The sequence below is a fragment of the Phoenix dactylifera genome, chromosome 4 (assembly GCF_051530095.1).
Source record: "Phoenix dactylifera cultivar Ajwa chromosome 4, Ajwa_hap1_PhDact_Kaust_v1.1, whole genome shotgun sequence".
Classification (NCBI taxonomy): Eukaryota; Viridiplantae; Streptophyta; class Magnoliopsida; order Arecales; family Arecaceae; genus Phoenix; species Phoenix dactylifera.
Window position 1 is genome coordinate 48,781,645 of NC_143193.1, and position 20,145 is coordinate 48,801,789.

The 20,145-nt window shown below is 36.1% G+C and overlaps 2 protein-coding genes across 3 annotated transcripts; both read right to left on the reverse strand.

Moving 5' to 3' along the window:
- Positions 1-1,839: 1,839 nt before the first annotated feature.
- LOC103704766 (glucuronoxylan 4-O-methyltransferase-like protein (DUF579)) lies at positions 1,840-3,212 on the reverse strand. The gene has a single exon (XM_008788187.6). It carries the CDS (start codon positions 2,903-2,905, stop codon positions 2,051-2,053), a length of 855 nt encoding a protein of 284 aa, XP_008786409.4. The 5' UTR covers positions 2,906-3,212; the 3' UTR covers positions 1,840-2,050.
- Positions 3,213-9,954: 6,742 nt separating this feature from the next.
- On the reverse strand, positions 9,955-20,080 carry LOC103704767 (Thioredoxin family protein). 2 transcript variants are annotated; one of them, XM_026803720.4, is made up of 10 exons: positions 19,673-20,080; positions 18,117-18,155; positions 17,836-17,941; positions 15,285-15,346; positions 14,906-14,973; positions 14,576-14,625; positions 13,776-13,845; positions 11,238-11,358; positions 11,036-11,152; positions 9,955-10,319 (listed from the first exon to the last, which is right to left on the reverse strand). In XM_026803720.4, exons 1-10 carry the CDS (start codon positions 20,063-20,065, stop codon positions 10,224-10,226), a joined length of 1,122 nt encoding a protein of 373 aa, XP_026659521.3. In that variant the 5' UTR covers positions 20,066-20,080; the 3' UTR covers positions 9,955-10,223. The 2 variants fall into 2 exon arrangements, with proteins under 2 accessions (XP_026659521.3, XP_088576424.2); XM_088720298.2 differs by lacking the exon at positions 18,117-18,155 and having other exon boundaries at positions 10,020-10,319; positions 19,673-20,054.
- Positions 20,081-20,145: the final 65 nt, after the last annotated feature.

Sequence of the window (20,145 nt, forward strand, 5' to 3'; positions counted from 1 at the left end):
AAATTATTTTCTGGATTATCCTATTTAGGTTAGAGTTGTTACATACTAACAATAATAAAGAAGGAAAGTTGAAACTATTAAAAACTTTAAAGTCTAATCCGATCCAAAAGGAGAGATAGCAAGTGCTTATGACCTTGGTAATTAAATGGTAATAAGTATTTATTAGCCATTTTATGGTTAACCAAGCAATGGACCAATTGCTGCAATATATCAGAGATTGTTAGCAACAGTAACAGCTAATGTCTTAGAGTAAAAATGCATAATATAACTCTAACTCAGATGCCCTATAGCTCAAAAAAGGCTATGCTTTTATCCTCCAAACCCTTATCTCTATCTTGTGTATTAACTGGTGCACAAGAATGTTAATGGATAAGTCTAGTGGTTATATAAACTACTGTTGCTTCGCATAGTGTCTTAAAATAACTAATTATTTACTTGATTTCGTCTTTGTGTTTATATTTTGTGTCATAAATACTTGTCTTCGGCATTAATTGAATGTTTGTTTTCTTCGATGCAGTTTACAATTTGTATCACTTTGTTGGAGGAGGGAAACTTTAACCTTAATGTTGAAACATTGTACAATACAAAAATTCACCACAATGAAGGCAAAATAGTTGCTATCAATTCTATTTGATAGTTGAATAAATGAATAATTATGTTAGTCCTAAAAAAAAAGATGACAAGAGTTTAGGATTGTTACATTTAAATTATGTTTGAGCACTTTTGAGATGTATGCTCAAAGACTTAGTTAATTTTGAAATTAGGATTTTTTTTTTGATTCTTGAATATTTTAATTAGAGAGAGAGACCCTTCTAAAATTCACATAGAAATGAAGTTTGTTTTCATGCACTGCATTAGACTCATAATATGGTGATGATAGAATCCAACAACCAGACCAGAGAAACAGATCTCGCAATAGACAATAGCAATTTTAGCATAAATATATTTAAAGGGTGCCAGCTAATGCAGTTTGTAAAGTGTTTAGGTGTTGGTACAAAGTACCAGGGTTCATCCTGGACTTTGGCTGGGATTTCTCTTATTCTAATTGCCAACTTTAGTTAGTATCTGCCAGCTTTGAATTCCACTTGGACTATGTATTTTCTTTGATATTCTTTCGTGCTGGTTCTTTTGCTTTGTTGTTGAAGGAAATTTTCGAAGAAACAATAGCTCTTTTCTTTAATTGCAACATCAGAAGTAGGTCTTAAAAGGAACAATTTAAGGATCACTGTAATGACCCCATTGTGGTTATGGTCATGAAAAGAAAAGGCTGTTCTCTGAATGCAGATCTAATTATCCTTGATGTATGACAGAAATCCTGGAGTGATCTTTCTGCCCCGGCATTCTACAAAGTCTAACTCTGTATGATATTCACTTGCTAATCTCAGCAGTCCTAGTCCATTAGCTGAGACCATACTCCCTTTAACTAGAAGTTCAATCATAAATGTGTCACCTCCTTGGACCCTTCTAGTATTCCAGCAATTCCTTTGTCACTATGCTAGCACATTTCCATGGTCATCTGATTTGGGTCTATCAATCTTCATTTAATCAACAGGGTCCAAGAATTTTAAACAAAATAAAGAGCTTAGAAGAAACAAGAAAATTTATATAGTTTGATGAAATGATTCTGGATTTTTACATCAAACAGTTGACTGCAAAAGATGGATCTTTCAGACATCTTAAAGATCATGACCTGCAGCAATAAATTTGTAATAAATAGCTAACTTTCTTGGGTAGAAAAATAAATTCTAACTTGCGGTAATTATTCTAAGCTAGATAATTGAAGACAAAATCAGCAAGGCATGTGAATTTTTAATGAAGAAAGAGAAATTCATATGGAGGTACGGAATGGAAGAAAATAATAAGCGAAATAAACCTCTAGTTTACACCAATCTCATCAAGATAAATGTGATAAAATCCATAACAAAATGGTGAACCCTTTGCATCAAGATCCAAATAGCCTCGTGCCCTTCAACAACAATGCTGAATTATAACCCAGAAAACAGTAGCAGTAAAGATCTCTTCCTACATCCCAAGCTCTTTCTTTCCTCCATCAGGGACAGAAGGGCATGTCCGAGCCAGTCCTGTGGCTGGGAATGATGAAATGCCTCAGCCTGCCTTGCTGCTCTTTCAGGTACCCCTCACACAAGAAGGTCTTCGAGAATTTGTCCTCCACAACTCGATCCACATCATGCACGAAGACGTCGGTCTCCCCCTCGCTCCTCGCCCTCGCAGCCATCCCCGCAGTGTATATTGCTCCCATCCTCCCTGGTGCCTCCGGGATCCACCCGGTGGGTGCATCCACCATGATCAGGTCCCACTCCACCTCAAAGAACACGCTCGGCATCCTCTTCAATGCCAGATGACACTTGGAGAATTTCATGTCGCCGACCGCGGTGCACTCTGGCTTCCTCCTCAGCTCCAAGAGATCATCTGCCTGGGTCACCTTGGTATCATACGTCACATGGTGTGATTCCAACATCGGGGACTTCTGTCGGACGATCTCCATCCATGACTCGTCTTCCTCGAGGAAGACTGTGCGGCCTCCATGGTTGAGTGCGCTCCACATGGCGCTGTCATGGCCGAGGCCAAAGACCAGGAGGTTGCACGGGGCCTTCTTTTCCAAGACTCTGGCTGTTACAGATATCTCCTCGAAGGTCTGCTGGGGAGTGGTGTTTGAGGTTGCATAGTGGATGATGGTGTTTGCCAGGGACTGTGGAAGCTTTGTGCACGAAGTTGCTGTTACTACATTTGATGGGCTAATTTGGCTACTTTCTGTTGTGCTTGGTGGAGCTGGAGAAGATGAGTTGGGTCTCAGTAAAAGGAGAAGGAGAAAGAGTAGGACGAAGCCTAGGAGGAGGAACTTTAGGTTGAGGTAGTTTGGGACCTTGGCCTTCATGGTTGCCATTGAATGGGAAATTGGCTGCGTACCTTGTTTCAATGGAAGGAATAAGAGAAGAAATGATGAGAAGCTGAATTCGTTCAGGAAATTTGGGTAGGTGACATAAAGCTTTGGTGCTGATGCCTATGTAGTAAGCTTGGGTTGATGAGAGGAGTCACTTGATCATTGCAATGGAAGAGATGCACATGAAAAGATGACAAAGGCTATGCTATTTGGCAAGCTTTGGCTATGGATGACGAGTTATATTTCTTTGTGTCTTGGGGGAGGATGGTGGGTGGCTTATGAACAAGGAGGAAAAGGAAGTTGGCTGAGTTGGTCTTTTCCGGATTCTTAAAGATGCAGCAATGGAAATGAGGAAATTGATGAAGACAGGTGACCCACTCGTTTGGTGAAGCAACATGTTTGGTGGTACAATTGCAAGATTTTTAAAGCCATGATACTGCAGGGCTTAAAAGAATCTCATATATGAAATGGTGGTACATTGGTAGTTGTAATCTGTAATTTAATAAGACAATACTATCTCCAATCGTATAGTTTTACATATTGAATCTGGCAGGGGTTTGGTTGAGACATTATGGAGATTAGACTTTAGTGCTTCTGCCAAGATTTTCTCCCAAATGATGAGAGATGGATGAAAAAATTAAGATACATGGCACAATATAGTCGTCGTTTGGGATTTATATAAATCTATGTGCAAAAAATTAAGAGACATGCACTGGCTTGAAGATGGTTGTTAGCCAAGCTCTGGAAATTAAATTTTAGGTAGCATATTTAGTTCTACTTTTGTATAGTCTATTCTTTAATTATACGAGTGAATCACGTTCCAATAGCTCGGACATAGACAGCTCATCTGTGATGGCTTGTGGGGTTACAAATAATCATATAAGAGAAATATGATGCTATAGCTCACTATTCAATTGCTGGTAGGACAAGGGGTTGTATACTTTGTGTAAAAGGACGGCGGTTATGAATGATTGTGTAAATGGAAGAATTCGTCTTCCTTCGCATGAATTCACTATTAGATCGTGCAATCGTGCAATAGCCGCTTCAAGATCTAAGCAGATGGATGAACGAAGAAATTTGAAGTGCTTTAAAATCTGTGCATGTTACAAATGTTTTTTTTTAAAAAAAAATTAATCATTCTTTTGCACGAAAGATACAACTTAAACCCTACTGAAGTAGATTCTCTTATGTACAGCGTGCCAAAACAATGAACATTAATGAATTATGACATTGTATCTCCCCTTAAAATGGGCAGTCGCATTGATGGTTCTAATTGGCTAGAGAGTTTCTTTATTCTTCGGAAAAAAACACATTTTCTTATGGAGTATCTAGCAAACTGGTAGTCTCATGTGAATCCCATACCATAGATAGGGCTGAGGCATGGCTTACATTGCATTATATAATATCATATATTAAGACTATCTAGGTCAGTTCCAAACGAAGAGTCAGGTTGACAGCCAGTCGTAAAAATAATCAAAGATTATTTTAACTAGAAAAACTTGACGAATGAGAATCCGTGAAACCAATTCTATTAAGTGAAAAAGGATTTGATGACTACGATTATGACATAACATCTTGTAGTGAATTTTCTTTGCCTTCTATCTTTTGTGTTCAAGAAAACTTCAGCTATCATACCAATAATCACAGAACTTGCATTTGTGTTCAAGATCTCTTTCTCTCTCCCTCATTCTCTCTCACTTTTTGCCAGGAATAAGTTCCGAATGAGTCCCATCAAAACTGCTGCAATCGCATCTACTACCCCTCGTATAGCAGCAAAAATACCACCATATCAATTTAATGTGAAATCTGGACTAGTAATTATTTCAATGAGCAACATCCACGTTCCACTTGCTAGCTATTAGCTTAATTCACAAAATTATCAAATAGCGTATGCTTGTGCTTGTTAAACCTAATATATATTGTCAACCCATTTTTTGTTATCTCATGTCTTGATTCAGTCTTGACGGCTTGTTGATCAAGGAAAGCAAAAATTCAGTCTTGATTCGGAATAGCAATTCGAAATTTTAGGAAAAGACTTGATTTGTTATCTCATGTCTGCAAGTTTTTGGATCAATTTATCATTAACATATCACTAAACTTAAGCTTTGATGGTATTGTCTCTTACCATTCGAGCAAGAGGTCGAGGGTCTAATTCCGATTGGAGTCACTCAAGTAAGTGGAGGTAATAAGGATAACAAGACGAGGATTAATCTTCTTATTTTTTTAAAAAAATATTATTTAACATGATACTAGAGCTCAAATTTGCGGGAGGTTATAAGTTCAAATCCCACCAGTTTACTTATTTATTTATCGCCTGTTATTCCAATTTTTGTCTGTTTCGAACTCAATAATCTCTCCAAATACATGATTAATTTAGACTGTATGTAAGGAGTATTGTATATATTGTTGACCTATTTTTTCTTCATTTAAACTTTTTAATTAAATGATTGCTAAAGAGCATCCATCTTTTTTTTGTTAGGGGAGGGACGAAGAGACCGGAGGTGTCACCAGAAATGTTTGTCATTGGAACTAGCAAAAGGAATGCACAATAGAATTAGAGGCGAGAGGGGATATGCAACTTTTTAGCCTAGAGATGGGGGAGGACTTAAAAAAGATCAACCTCCAATAACATCAGAACAGGTGCATTATTGCAGTCGTTAGATGGTTAGAAATTCGTAAGTTAATAACGCTTCAACACTTGTTTTGCACAATACTTCCATTATAACGAGGATGACGTCGCAACATGTACCTATAGATGTCCTGCACAAACTCCAAGGACTTTTTGTATGTCTTCCGTCTAATATTTTTCATAATCTCTCAATTTTTTCTTGAAACTTTTGTTTCCATATCTCTTGCAAAAATCTCCAACTATTCATCATTTGCAAATATCAGATTTCCAACTATACACCAACAAAATTAAAAGTATACATTCAAGCCTAGTACCACATGCATTCAAATCTAATCATAAGCATAAAGATTCTAATCACAAGCATCACAATCAGTCTATAGTCAAATAGGCTCATACTGCAATATCCTTAGTTTACGTGGATCAAGAGCTAGATCCGCTCAAATACAATTGTAATAATTCACGATTTCATCTTAAAAGACTAACCAGAAAGCCATATTTAGATTCGTTGTTCTTTTATAAGTATTCAAAATCTATGCAAAAGTTCTGGGCCATTTTCTTGGCACTTGAATTGCATAGGCTGAGCCTTAAAGTAATAACATAAAATTTACAAATACCTTCCCTGTGGGATGTATACTCGTGCATTTGGGGAGCATCAAATCAAACGTTCCACGAAAATATTTTTTTCTTCGGGTAGGAAGAAAACATCCATGTTTGAACAACCGGAAAAGCCTGCCGGTGGGTAAAACAACTGAGGAGAGAGTGAGAGAGACGTAGAGGAAATTGCCGTTCCACCAACCGAGCCAACAAACACTAAGGCCTTTAGCCAAAAAAAAAAAACAAACACTAAGGCAGCGAGTCTAGTTGACTGCCTTCCAGCCATTAGCAGGATAGTTTCATATAAATGAGAGCAAAACAGAGTATCGTACTTTCCTGTGTATTATAACTAATAATCATTTTATCTTAACGAGTTAAAAAATCAATCATTACTCTGGAACCTGAAAAAAAAACAATACCAAAATATAATAATAATAATAAGCTCCATAATTTATCTAAAATAAGAACCATCCTTTTGTGTTGATTTCCTTAACCAGTATTTTACATGACCTAATATTCTGTGATATTGACAAGTATTGGTGATCTATGCCCAGTTTTTTTTTTTTTTTTTCCAGTACTCAGGATGGATCCAAAGCCAATGACATGGCACGGCTTAAGGGTTCTTTAATGGCATGATAGAGTAGTAGCACTGAAGCGGTTGCATCTGCTAGGAGACAATTAAGCATCATTTTTTTTTTTGAAGGAAATGGAGGAAGCAAAGTGCTTCCCCCAAGGAACAGAATTTATAAAGCAAGAAGAACAAGATTACGGAGTTTCAAAACAACCAAGGTGAATATTTGAAAGCAACAGGTTATAACCAAGAACAATTAAGTTGCCAAAAAGACCCCGCAGAGATTGGTTGCTGTCTTTGGTTTTCTCACAGCACAAGCTTTCCCACTGAGTAAAAGAGAGCAGGACTTTTTGCAGGGTCGCATTGATGGAAGATTGTTTCTGAAGAAAGACTTGAAAATTTCTTTCCAGCCAAATATGCCAGCAAACGGCCATTGTCAACCGGTAGAAAAAGTCCATGATTGCATAGAAAAATAACTTGCTGGCAGTGATCTTTCATACGTAAATTCTCAAAATATATGCATATGAAGGTAAAACATGAAATCATAGTTCGTCGTACCGATCCGAATCAGATAATATAAAATGTACCATACCGTACCGATTCGGCATTGGTATCTGATATGAATAGTGGCGTACCAACACTCGGTACGCCAAAAAGATTCCATACCATATCGTACCGATACAATACTAATATAATACCGGTATGGGATTCGATACTGAGATGACGAACTTTGCATGAGATAGATTTTTTTTTTTTAATCTATCAGAAGGAGCTAAGTGTCAAAATGCTAAATTTTCGCAGGCTCTCACTTGGACTATCAGAAATACTTATGAAACCTAGGGATGACTATGAAAAGTTTTGAATAAGCCCAACTCAAACAAATGAGGCTTGCACTGACATCCCCAATTAGCCCAAGCTAATGATTGATTACCGGATTATATGACTCAATCTATATGCCCACACAAATAGTCCATTATAGCATACGTAGCAAGCATGCTTCAAGCCTTGAAGTGCAGCTGGGAGAACATGGCAACATTTTGTACTTTTCGATGCCAACATGATTCTTATTTTCCCAATTATGACACACTACTTTGTTTTATTAGATAAATCAGCGTAAATAGGTTTCACTTTTTTGTTTTTGATGTTACCCGTGCCGTATCCTACAACATTATCATCAATCATTTCAAAATTTATGGAAGTGCATAAAAAAAATATGAACAGAAACAAGTAACGTGAAAATAAGGAGATGAAAAGCTAGGAGGCTGTTTGACGTTGCTTTTATTTTTCTTATTTTCTAAACTAAAAAAGTCAGTTTATTTTTAAGAATATAAATTTAATTGATATAATTAATTATTTTTAATAATATGAACATGAATACAACTGAGACGGCGACAATGGTGGTGGTTGCAGCAGAGGTTCTAGTAATGATAGCAGTGAACGGAGTGCTAGTGATGTGGCAACACGGGGCTTGGGGCAACCGCGAGAATGGTGGTACGAGCTTTGATAATATGATAGTGGTGGCAACAATCATTGTGGCAGCGATGGAGCATGGACGTAGCAGAGGTTATGGCGGCAACAATGATGTGGTGGCGCAGCACATTTGGCGGTGGTATTAGTGGAGACGGTAGTTATGGAAATGATGATAGTCGTAATGATGGTGCAATGACAGCAGCAGTAATAGTTATAATGGTGATGAAATTGGCGTCAATGATAGCAGTAAAAGAAATAAAATTTTTATCTTTAAAAATAAAAAATAAAAATAATAGCACCAATTGTGTTTTTTGTCTGAATTTATATAAAATAAAAAAAATAAAAAATAAAAGTGATGCCAAACAAATATTAAATATATCTCGTTATTTCTTGCTATCTCTTTATCTCCCTATAATTCATAATTTAATTCCCATAAGTTTCTTGGGTGTATCAAGGTAGTGATTTTTTCTTAGCGGCAACCATTTGTCATCCATCATATTTTTCCTTTTTATTTCTTTTTTTCTCCTTTAGACTCGTAATTACCTGTTAATGTGACATACACTTCAAAAGCAAATGTAATGTATAAACACTACCTGTGTCCTTCCGACCTACTAATCCGAAATTAACAATGAAGTCAGATAACTAATCATCAAAAAGTGTAGCTGCTTCAGATGCCAGAATCTTACTAGAAATATAAAATGCTCTTTCCCAGTTATGAAACCAGCGTTGCTTCCTCCACATTTTGAAAATCGTTTCAACACCGAGCTCTATATCAGTATTATCTTGTTACTACATCGGTATGCCTGGTACAGAAGCTAATTCGGCATACCAAGAATCGATATACCCTCCATACCGCATGGCAATATCAAATCAGTACGGTATGTTCCATACCGTCCGGTTCAGTATAGTATTACATATGTTGGTACTAAATGCTGTTAAACAGGGATTTATGTGAAAAAAATAAAGGATAATTTTTATATATTGTTGCCTTTCTTTATAAAATTTTGCACCTAACTTGCATTTTCCTGTGACACTTTATTAGCGACCGTTCCTTGTATCCATACACAGTAACACAGTGCTTGGATTATTCCACTATTGTTCAGTTATTCATAAACTTCCTTATGCAGGTGATTTGCAGAAATTTTCCCAAATAATTTTATTTTCAGAAAATGCAATGAACCGTGAATCTCATTAATCATTCATGAGTTTTTTAGACCATTTCTTCTTCAATCATTTTTATTTTTTCTAGCTTTCTTGATGTTTTGAAACATCCTCCAGCTTGAATGATTTTATATATGCTGTATGATATCTTTTGCTACTAACATTATTTTTGATATTAAAGCAAAAAAAAATTGCACTTTATACATAGAATCAAATTCAACGGCAGTTAGATTCAGGCAGCAGATGGTATTTGCCTTGCTGCTGATAAGCCTCCAAATGCAGCCAACCAAGCAAGTCAGCAGAAAACTCATTCAACAATTCAGTTCATCATATGCAACAGCCATCAGATCATAGCAGGGAAACAACGAAAGTTTCCACCAGCTCTTCTTTTCCAACAGGTTCCTCTTGCACTGAATGAAAACTGAAACTATGCTGTTTCCTTGGGTATGGAAGTGTCCAGCCATCGGTCGATGCAGCAGCACACGATATCACAAGCCATAGGTTCATACTGGCTATGTCGGCTTGTAGGATCATAGAAGAATTGAGCGCAGCATGAACGATGTAAACTGCAGAAGAGCATCCAATCAAGATGCCTTCTGATTGCCCTACAGCTTTTGAATACCATGATAATTTCACAATTGCAGTGCTTGATTTATAGGAATATGAAGTTTCTGACAGGAACAGAGGAAGAATTTCTGGAAAATATAACACATAAAATTGTTGATGAAATGTTTACACTTTACAGTGTATCTAGTTGAAATGTTACAAAATTTCATCCTATTGCCTATCTAAGTGACGGTGAAGGGCTCAATGGCATAGGCTACCTAGAAGAAGTGAATAGATGTATCAAGATGCCTCGCAACATGGCTCTTCTGAACTGATGGAACAAACAAAGGCTAGCTGCTGGTGGAGTATGTCTGAAATAAGTAAGACAGGATCTTCTTGTAGTCACCCAGTCTAAACCCAGTGTTAGGATCAATAAGATAAGGTACCTAGAAAACAGAAATATGTAATATCAGGATCAGCTGGAGTATTTGTTAAAACCATAATTTTATAGCCTTAACCCAACTATCCTGGGTCAGTTTGACTGTAGCGATCGATTCCATTAGCCTCTTTATGTTACAAATCAATCCAACTTACTACTATCGTAACAACTGCTTGATTAGTTTGTGAAACCAATTCCTCACAAGAAAGTTTGTGATACCAATTCCTCCAAAAAAAGTTTGTGATACCAATTACATTTATGGATGCATTTTTCTGGCTCTCCGGAAGTGATATTGCAATGGGTGATTGGCTTAAAAATAAAGCAAATGGTCTGCATGCTGGTCTTATGAATTCTCAGGTTGCCTTGAGGGAATTACTTTGTTTTATTATTACTGATGATTGCCTATCCAAACAAAAAATCCTGGCAGTAAGTATAATACACTGCAGCAGAAGGTTATAAATTTTGGCAGTCATCAATAATCTTATTTTTCTCTCTCTTTTAATGCCTTGTTTTTGATAGTGTACTTCCCAATTCATAACAATATTTTAGTTGATTAATCTTATGGTGATTTTGGCCCTTTTAAATAAAGCTCTTTTTTCCCTTTTCAAGATTTTCTTTTTCCTTTGAGAAGAAAGGAAGAGCAAAAGCCATGCCTAATTCATTGAGATAATTAAAAGGGATTTCTGTCTATTTTTTGGTTGTGGGAAGTTTTTAAAGGATCACCTCTTTAGAACCAGATGCCTTTAAGAGCAACTCAGAATTTGATGACCCCTCTCCCACATTATGGAGAATGTAAGGCATTTCCAATTCACACAGTGCTTCACGTACAAGCCTTGCATACTGCAAAACATTAAAAAGATTAAAAAAAAAATTGCAGAATCATGTCATGGTTGTTTTAAATTAGACAAAACAAACATAACTTTACCGCATTGTTTTCATATGAGAAAAGCTTCAACTTCTTTGAAGGTTCTAATCCTGCTCTGTGCCATAATGTCATTCCTCTGCCGGCTCGAAGAAGAGTAGGCACCCATCCTGTGAACAATGTGCTACACCACCACAAAAGAAAACGAATTTAGCTGTAGAAAATTCAAACCCCATATATTTCAATGTATTATATCGCCAATGGTACTTAGAGCAATGCAATGAACCATCAATTTCTGTCTGCGCTTTCATAGTGATGACAACAACTGAAACTAAAACATGTGAAGTAATTTAGTGATGTGGTATACTAGCAACTTGCTTAAGTTGCATGCTGACTTACAGAAATTTTTGTTTACAAGTTTCTCGATATCTATAATCTAAGAATGCTTTTGATTCATGTGAAAATCCAAGCAACACAATTTTCCATTTGGATGACTTTCCCCGCTTATTATAAGGTAATTGAAGAAGCATTACTGTTGCTTCAACTCTCACAACATTTTTCCTTGAATACAAAGGTTAGAACAAGCGAGTTTAGGCAAAACTCACTCTCACAGACAGCTTTGTAGGGCCAATAGGAATATAAAGAAAAACAAATTCAGTAAGGGTGCCCTGTTAAACAGTTTCTTCAAACATGCCTGGGCATATGGGTACTTCTGTAGGTATCAGCATCTAAACATATAGAATAACAAGTAATTACGGCATGACCTTTATGTCTTTCAACGATGCACACTTAAGAACCTTTCTCTTCTAGATGGGATGCCCCTCACAAGCTGCAAACAAGATCTATATAATTGTCTTGACTGTTCATTGGTTTTCTGGAGTGCTAGGAAGTTGATTCAGTAGCCTATGGCCTCAAAAATCTTTCTTCATCATGCTGAGGAAGTCTATAAGCAATACCACCACAGCTTCTAACACCTTTGATACCATTTCCAGCTTTAAAATATTTACTTTCTCAAATAAACTCCTCATGTTTAAAATGAGCATTTTTACCACTCCGTTCTTAAATTAAGTTTTTTTTTCCTAGGGATTATCTTAACTATGCTGTCTTCAGTTAGTGCCTTTCTTTTTCTTTTTCCAACATTTGAGTTTATTACTCGTATGTCAATGACATGCATATCAGTAGTAATGATGATTCCCCCTCTGCATCTCCAATGTTAATTTTATATTTTTAGACCTTTTCTTATCTCTTATCTCTAGAATTCTAGTTTGCCTTTTTTTACTCCATGGGTAATTGTTGTTATCAATAGTTTGTCCAAACTTACAGTGCATGCTCATCAGATTCATGCCCGGGTAAAATAGTGATGAAGCTTCCTGTGTTGATGATGTCTCACTGATGGAAAACCTTTCCTAGATCCTAATTGCTACTTTTAGCTGGCAGTGACTTGTCTACTTGACACTTTCATAGGCCACCATTGTAAATGAAATTACTAGTACCAGCTTTGTCAAAGCTCTTGCTTTATTCCCTGTGCCACTTTAGTTCACATTTTTTGGCCTCTTCCTAGGACCCTCACTAGGCTATTATAATTTTGCCTTGCCTCCATGCTCAACCTCTAAGACTATATTCCAATTGATTGAACTAATGATCTTGCATGTTATCCATGACTCCTTGCAAAGGTTGTCTGATCTTTCAAAGTAATATGTCGTTCCCAAATACTATCCTTGTACTGTAAAAGTGATATGCTACTTGGACAGCAATCTAAATGATTACATTCAGATGAAGCTTTAAGAGAAAGATGTCACTTTGTTACAAGTTACAAGCTTATTGCCAAGATTTTCGTTTTTCTATTTTCATCTAGAAGAAATTCATAAACTTCTTAACAAAGCACACATAGCAACAATGTTATTAGCTCTCGTGCAAACTCACAATTTATGTGCCACCAAGAGTATAAGAACGATGTTTAAGTTGTTGCTATACTTTTTCTTTTTCTTTTTTTTTCTTTTCTTCTTCTTCTTTTCTTCTTTTTCTTCTTTTCTTCTCTTCTTTTCATACTGCATGCACTTTCCACATGGGAGAATCAAGGCCTATTGTAATTGAATACTTTAGGCCATAGCATTCAATTAGCAAGCCACTGCACATTTTGACATTACAGCTCTTGCTTATCAACTTTCATATGATACGCACAGCCATCGATGAAACACTTTCGCTTCAATCCCTCAGTCTGCATATTGGGAGATTGTAACTTCAAAGTCATTTTCCATCTTTTCCTTAAATCAGAACATTTTGATTTTGAGAATCAAAATGATTTAGGAAGTATTTGGTTTTCTAAAGGATAAAGTCCAAAATTGGAAAAGTATAAGATGGCAGGAAGGGAGAAAACATGAGCTTGTAAAATTTTACTCAAACTACACATTTCTAACTTCATAATTTCATGGATTTTTTGAATTTTATTATACAACAAACACAAGTTGATATAAAACTACAACTTACAATTTTGAAACATATGCAGAATAAAAAAAAAATCAACCAAAAAGATCCCAAATGAAGGTCAATTAAGAAAAAGGAAAATCAATAAGCGTTGAGAAGCACTGTAAAGTGTAATACCTCTCTAGGAGCCCAAATGTGGGGTTTGTTCCTTGACCATATTGTTGGAATAGGTATTTAACTATATCACCTATACAAATAAGATATCATTTAAAAAGCACTTGTAGAGCAATAACTCTTGCAATTAAATCCATAACAACGACCTCATGGTGATAAAAAATGGCAGGATGAAGTTATTCGGAATTGCAAAGAGAAAACCAATGCAAAAATTTTTGAATAAGGTTTTCTTGGATTATATATGAAGCCACTCATAAATCAATTAAAAAATTCTGGCATTGGCTACAAAAATTGCTCAAACAAGAGATGCTTGTGTATTACTCATAAATGAAAAACAAACTCAGTTAAGGAACCTTGTGCTAAAGAACAAAATATCTGACAAGTAATATATGTCAACACAAATTTCATCAGTGAACTTTATTTGGAGATGGTTACATGTTAGAGGAAGAAAGTCTATGGACCCCACTCCTTAGTTTCCACCTCTTATCAAGGACAGGCACTTACAAGTTTAAAAGCTGCAAGAGTTTCTTCTACATGAGAAAAACATTTGAACAGCCATATCTAAATGGCATTCAAATTCTGGTGTCATCCATATATTTAAATTAGGACTTTTTGAAAATTGTTTCGAAAAAAAAAAGAATTATTGGATACAGAAGTACAACCTTCTGTATGATGAGGAAAGCCTTTAGCAGCACCGAGTGGTTGGAATAAATGCATACAAGCTCAACAGGAATGCTTGACTAAAAATTTTTACATTAAATTACAACCATGACCCAAAAAGATGTTCTAGCTTGATGGCTTACCACTTTCATACATGGAGATACCAGTGTTCAAGTCAACAAGAAACGGAAACCTGCAAGAAGACTTCTCAAAACTAGTAAGCTGGCAACTTCAAAATTTAGTGGTTTATACCAGTCAAACCTATTGAAGATACATATTGATCAGACGGGCATGCATAATTTAAATACTGATGCCAAAATCGGCAGGGATAAAACTCATCTGAGAACTGATACAAGAATATGTATTTTTTCACATCAGAGATTATGGTAGTATAATTTCATCACAGAGTTTTATCTCCACGAATAACATATTTCAAAATTTATTGAATAGACAAACCACAGAAGAACACATACAGCTCCTTTCCACCAATCTTTCGAACAATTTCTCTATGTCTTAATGATCCTTTTGGGCAAGGATACACCTGAATATAGTTCCACAAATAACCCCATCAGATAATATAGGAAAATATAGAAAAATGTGGACACAGAAACATATTATTTTCCAACAATCACTTTCATCAAACACCGCTAATCCAAGATTCTTGATTAAAAAGGCTGCTCCAGTAAATAAGCGTTCCTTTTGCTATCACATAACAAGAGCTCTTAAGTAAACCATGGAGTTTAAGAAATTGCATGCATTTGTCTTTAATTCATTTTTCAAGAATACAGGATTAAATTACTCTTTGTATGAAATAAGAAAAAAAAAATGAACTTCATTATCAACTTTTGGTACCTCTACAGAGAGATCCAGCTCAGTCATGGCCTCTCGGACTCTCCTACAAAAAGGGCATGCCTCTGTTGACAAATAATATTTAGAACATCCACTTGTGAATCATTGAAATCCCTAAAAGAAGAAGCAGTCTCTAGATTAAAGGCAACGATATCCAATCAAATAAGGCAATCCTAAAGTTAGAACTCCACATCCATATCATCTAGCAATGCTGCACGTAACCTTTGTGAATACATTGTAAAGGACCAAATGGAGATGAACAGAATCTAAGGAGATTATCTAGACCAACAAGCAATAATTTGAGAACTTGGAATGAATACAGGAGTAAATAGATTGGTGGTTGTAGGTAAGAAAGATAAACTTTTAAGAGCAAAAAAGAATGTTAATAATTATTATTTAGGCATATTCTACCACAAGCAAGATTGTAAAAGACTAAAACAGCAGCCATTGAATGAGATGGATAGTGCAATTAAGAACTTCAAATCTCCGACAAGGACACATATATAAACAGCAGTTAATTGTATAATCAAATAAGACATGATCAGATACATGGATGGTTGTCCATAGATGAGAGATGGACGAGATCATGGTATACTGTCCCATCGGTACCGGTGCATATTAACCATACCATACCATACTGGTACCTTCCGGTATGCAGTACAAGGGCGTACCAAGTGTCGGTATGCAGAACCAACCCCATACATATACTATACCAGGATGGTACCAATATAGGGTCCGGTACCAAAATGACGAACCTTGGATAAGATAATTAATTCTTGACTTAATAGCAGCCTATGATCTAGCAACAATAAAAACATATCCAAATAAACATTTTATGACTTCCAAAAATGGAAGCATATGTAGTAGATCAATTGTTTCTCCCGATAAATAGAAAAGGAAGCATGAAGGCTTGAAACATATATTAGGATGGTGTGCTTCCAAAAAGCAAATGAGGATCCATAAAGCTGACCCCAACTAGTTGGGAAAAGGCTAGATGGTTATCATTATGGTTATGGTTCTTCCACAAAATACAAAATAATAGTAGTGGATGTACACATTGAAACAAGAAAAAAACTCTGTATAACACGTGATTCTGTGCCAGATGGCATATTGAACCAACAAAAAGACTGATGAAGTTCATGAAGAGCTTGAAGCAACATACTTGGTCCTAGAATGTTAAATACCCTTAATTTTAACCCTACAACTAAAACCCCTTACGTCAAGTAGATACCGGACATCAAATAACATATAAAATCTCTTTTTCCCATCATAGGCAGATTGACTGATAGAAACTAACGCGATCAGTTTAAAGTATTGGTACCTTTAGAGCATGGTTCCATATTGACACATGCTTTGCCTGCCTATTGGTGCTAAAATAGAAGAAACAAGATGCTGTACCATGTGTTGGTAGTGTACAATACTTAGGCATATACGGTATTGACCCTTTATATTTATGGTATGATATAGTTGGTAATGACCAGTACTTAGTGGTACTTCAATCTATGCTCGACCCTATGCCCTATGACAAGGTTATGGTTTGAAGTAAGCATGTTGAAGCTGGATAACATGTAGATGGTTTAATTAATAGTGACATCTGGGAATATAAAATGAAAACCCAGCCATTAATAGGTCGAACCTGTACCCCAAATATTAATAGACTGATTAGACTGATCTGCCTCTCTTGCCAAACAAAGCTAACCAACAAGCTGTAAGTACATCAGAAGTTTCAGATGTCCAACCAGAAAAATAATGGAACAATTTTGGGTTAGTCAGCTGTAAACTTTCAAGTAAATGTCATCTCAAGGTGAATAGATATTCTTTGTTATTCTAGTAAAGTGGTACTAGGTCATTTGAGATTTTCCCTTGTAAGGATATCTCATTCAAGGTTTCCAAGGTACCCAATTTATGTTCAAGGATACAGACATAACTACCATTTTGTCAAAAACCTAGAACTAGAATTGATAGTTTATAATTTGAAGTCAGATATATCTTCGCCCTATCAAGTCAACAATATCTAGCCTAGTTCAGGTGCTCAGGATAACAGGACGATATATAATGTGAAAGTCATGGATGAAGCTGACTGTGGTTATGATGCCTTCCCTTCTTAGTAGATTGACCCTCTTAATTTTTTTCCAGATAACATGTTATTAAATTCCAATACACAAATAAGTCTAGGAATGCATTTGTTAATTCACATAAGCAAAACTGCAAGCAAGAAATCCAAGTCACAAATATTTCATGGGATTTCGGCCATCCATATAGTATTCCTATCTTTTGATTCAGTCGGATGTATCAGATGTGCCAAATAATAGTTCAGGTAATGTTTTGTTAGGATGTTTCATTCTTGATACAATAACTAACATGTAGCACATCATTATGTCATTTAGCTATCAAACTGGCTTCATTTTATGAGTGTAGAGTTAAAGTCAGAGCATGTTTTAACTGTAGGCTACAATTGAAAAAAAAAAATTGTTTTAACTATAAAACTATGTCCCTATAAATGAGAATCACAGTACAGCCATAATTTTAATCAGGTACAAAAGAAGAAAATCACCAAATTCATATAGTTGCAAGTGTAGTGGATTTGTTCTAGAGATGCCACTCAATGCTTTTGACCCCCATGGAAATCTTGCCAGACTAGATAGTGAAGACGTTGCAACCTGATAAAAGAAAGGACTGTAACCATTAGAAAATAAACCACAATCTGGAACAGCTGCAAGTCAATTAGGGCTTATGTATGTTAATCTAAAATCATGAGTAATATAATATGATTTGCATGGAGAAAAAGAACGGTGATAGTTAATAAAATAATGATGATTAAGGAATGGAGTTTACCTCTAGATATTCATTCCGCTCTTGAGAAGGATCTCGCCCCTGTTTTTAGTACATGACATTATGTTCACTTTTTAAAGGCATTTACAGATTCTCACAAGCACAAAACATGGAAACTTTTTTTAAGTTCAAGCATTAGACATCAAGATAAATCAACCACCATGATCTTGCTAGCCTGATGCCATTACAGGCTGAATTGTACTCTTTACTCATGGACATGCTATCACATTGGAAACTGCAATTGTCAATAAAATTGGAGCAAAAAGAATGCATGTTCCTCGGTCTGAAACACAACAGCAAATAAAATAAAATCATAAGGTGACACAAATCTGTAGGTAAACCTTGTTGAGAGGGAGATAAAGTAAGGCGGCCATCTTTGGGATTCTGGCATACACCAGTTTGTATTGGCATGCTGTACCATACAAGATTGGTAAAATAATGTACCTATACATAGTACGAATCTCAGTTCTGCCATGCCAGCACTAGCAATGTGCACTGTGTCAGCACAATATGGTACCATACAGTTAAGGTTTTGCCATTTTGGTACAGGTACCAGTACCCATAGCTTGAATAGGGCCATATTCAGCATTAAAGCAAGCCGAGAACATTCATGCAAGATTGCACATAAGAAAGAGCACGCAATGCAATATGATGCACCTTGGTCATGTCTGGATATGCAAAAATACTGGCATAAGCCAGGAGGCAGATGTACTAAGCTGCTATATATCATAAGCAGATATCTACCAACAAAAGAAAACCACATATGAAAATGCTTCAACTCAGATATTCAATCTATGTGGGAAAGTGTGATTGCATTCTTCACATACACTTATGCACACAAAATAACATGTTTGGTTCAAACAAAAACTAATATGCTTGCCACATATCATTAAAGCAAGTCCAATTGGCTAGAAGTATAGAACACTCTAGGACAATGACGAAAACAATCGTTATATGTGAAGGAAACTCTAGATAGAGTTACCTTTAGCTTTCTGAAATCTTCTTTTGGCTGTATGTTTGTATCTTTGTGTGCACTTTGTATTTTATTAGCGTATAGAAAGAGAATGAATGTTACAATTTCACTAGAGACCCACGTGGAAGGCTCTTACACTAAAAGATTTAGTTGAACCTATTTTGCACAAAACTAAGCAGCTCATCATATCTAATATTTATATAAATAAATTTCAATAAGAGACCAATTAGATATACTTTATAAAAAAGCTCTAAAGATAATACTAATCAATTTCTTCTTTTTTTTTTCAAAACAACAGGGTGCGTTCAGAATCATCCAAATGCAGACAAGAGCAGCACAATAGATGACAAGAAACCCTTCAGTCAAAAAGAAAAGAAAAAGCCAACCACCAGCAAACCCATAAATCTCACACATGTAATGAAAGCAAAGAACCGCCTGGTGCACCAATTACAAGCACAGAAAGTAAAAGAAAAATGAACAAGGCCAATATCATATTGAAGCAGAAGCCAATGATACGATATTGAGTCATAATTGGATTTTAATCAAACACAAGACAACAAAATAAAAGAACAAATGAACTCCTTACCCCAAATAATTTTAGGAGAGGGCAGAGTACAGACAAGAAGCTGTTAGCTGGGCTCTCAGCCTTCGTGGAACTAATAATTCTCTCCTCAGAAACTTGGATACTTTCTGTCAAATCACCCTCTGTTCTTGGAGACTGTGCATGAAATCTTCTTCTGGAGGACAGCAAGTTCCAACTCCCAGAGAATCTAGAGGACCAACATGGAGAATCTAGCTTGTTATGGGAAATCTTGGCGCACCGAAACGAAATCTTCTTGTTGGATTGGTGATGGAAAAATTCTAGGCGGTGAAGAGGATGGGGACTGGCCAAAGATAACATGATGCTACTTCGTTTCTTCCTCCAATTTGGAGCGCCAGTTTTCTGCTTTCCGGATGAACGCGTCCCTTTTGCCTGCATTATTATTCTGTTTAAATCAAAAAATAATCTAAAAAATAACATTAACCGTCCAAAAGAGCATCAACGGTCCACCACGGTTA

Excerpts from the sequence above, each read along its gene's own strand:
- LOC103704767 (XM_026803720.4), bottom strand. The coding sequence starts at position 20,065 with ATGCAGGCAAAAGGGACGCGTTCATCCGGAAAGCAGAAAACTGGCGCT. Across the intron at positions 15,347-17,835 it reads CTTGCAACTATATGAATTTG|AGGCATGCCCTTTTTGTAGG; the intron begins GTGATTTTCTTC and ends ATTTGTCAACAG. Across the intron at positions 10,320-11,035 it reads AGGCATCTGGTTCTAAAGAG|GTACCTTATCTTATTGATCC; the intron begins GTGATCCTTTAA and ends TCTGTTTTCTAG.
- LOC103704766 (XM_008788187.6), bottom strand. The coding sequence starts at position 2,905 with ATGGCAACCATGAAGGCCAAGGTCCCAAACTACCTCAACCTAAAGTTC.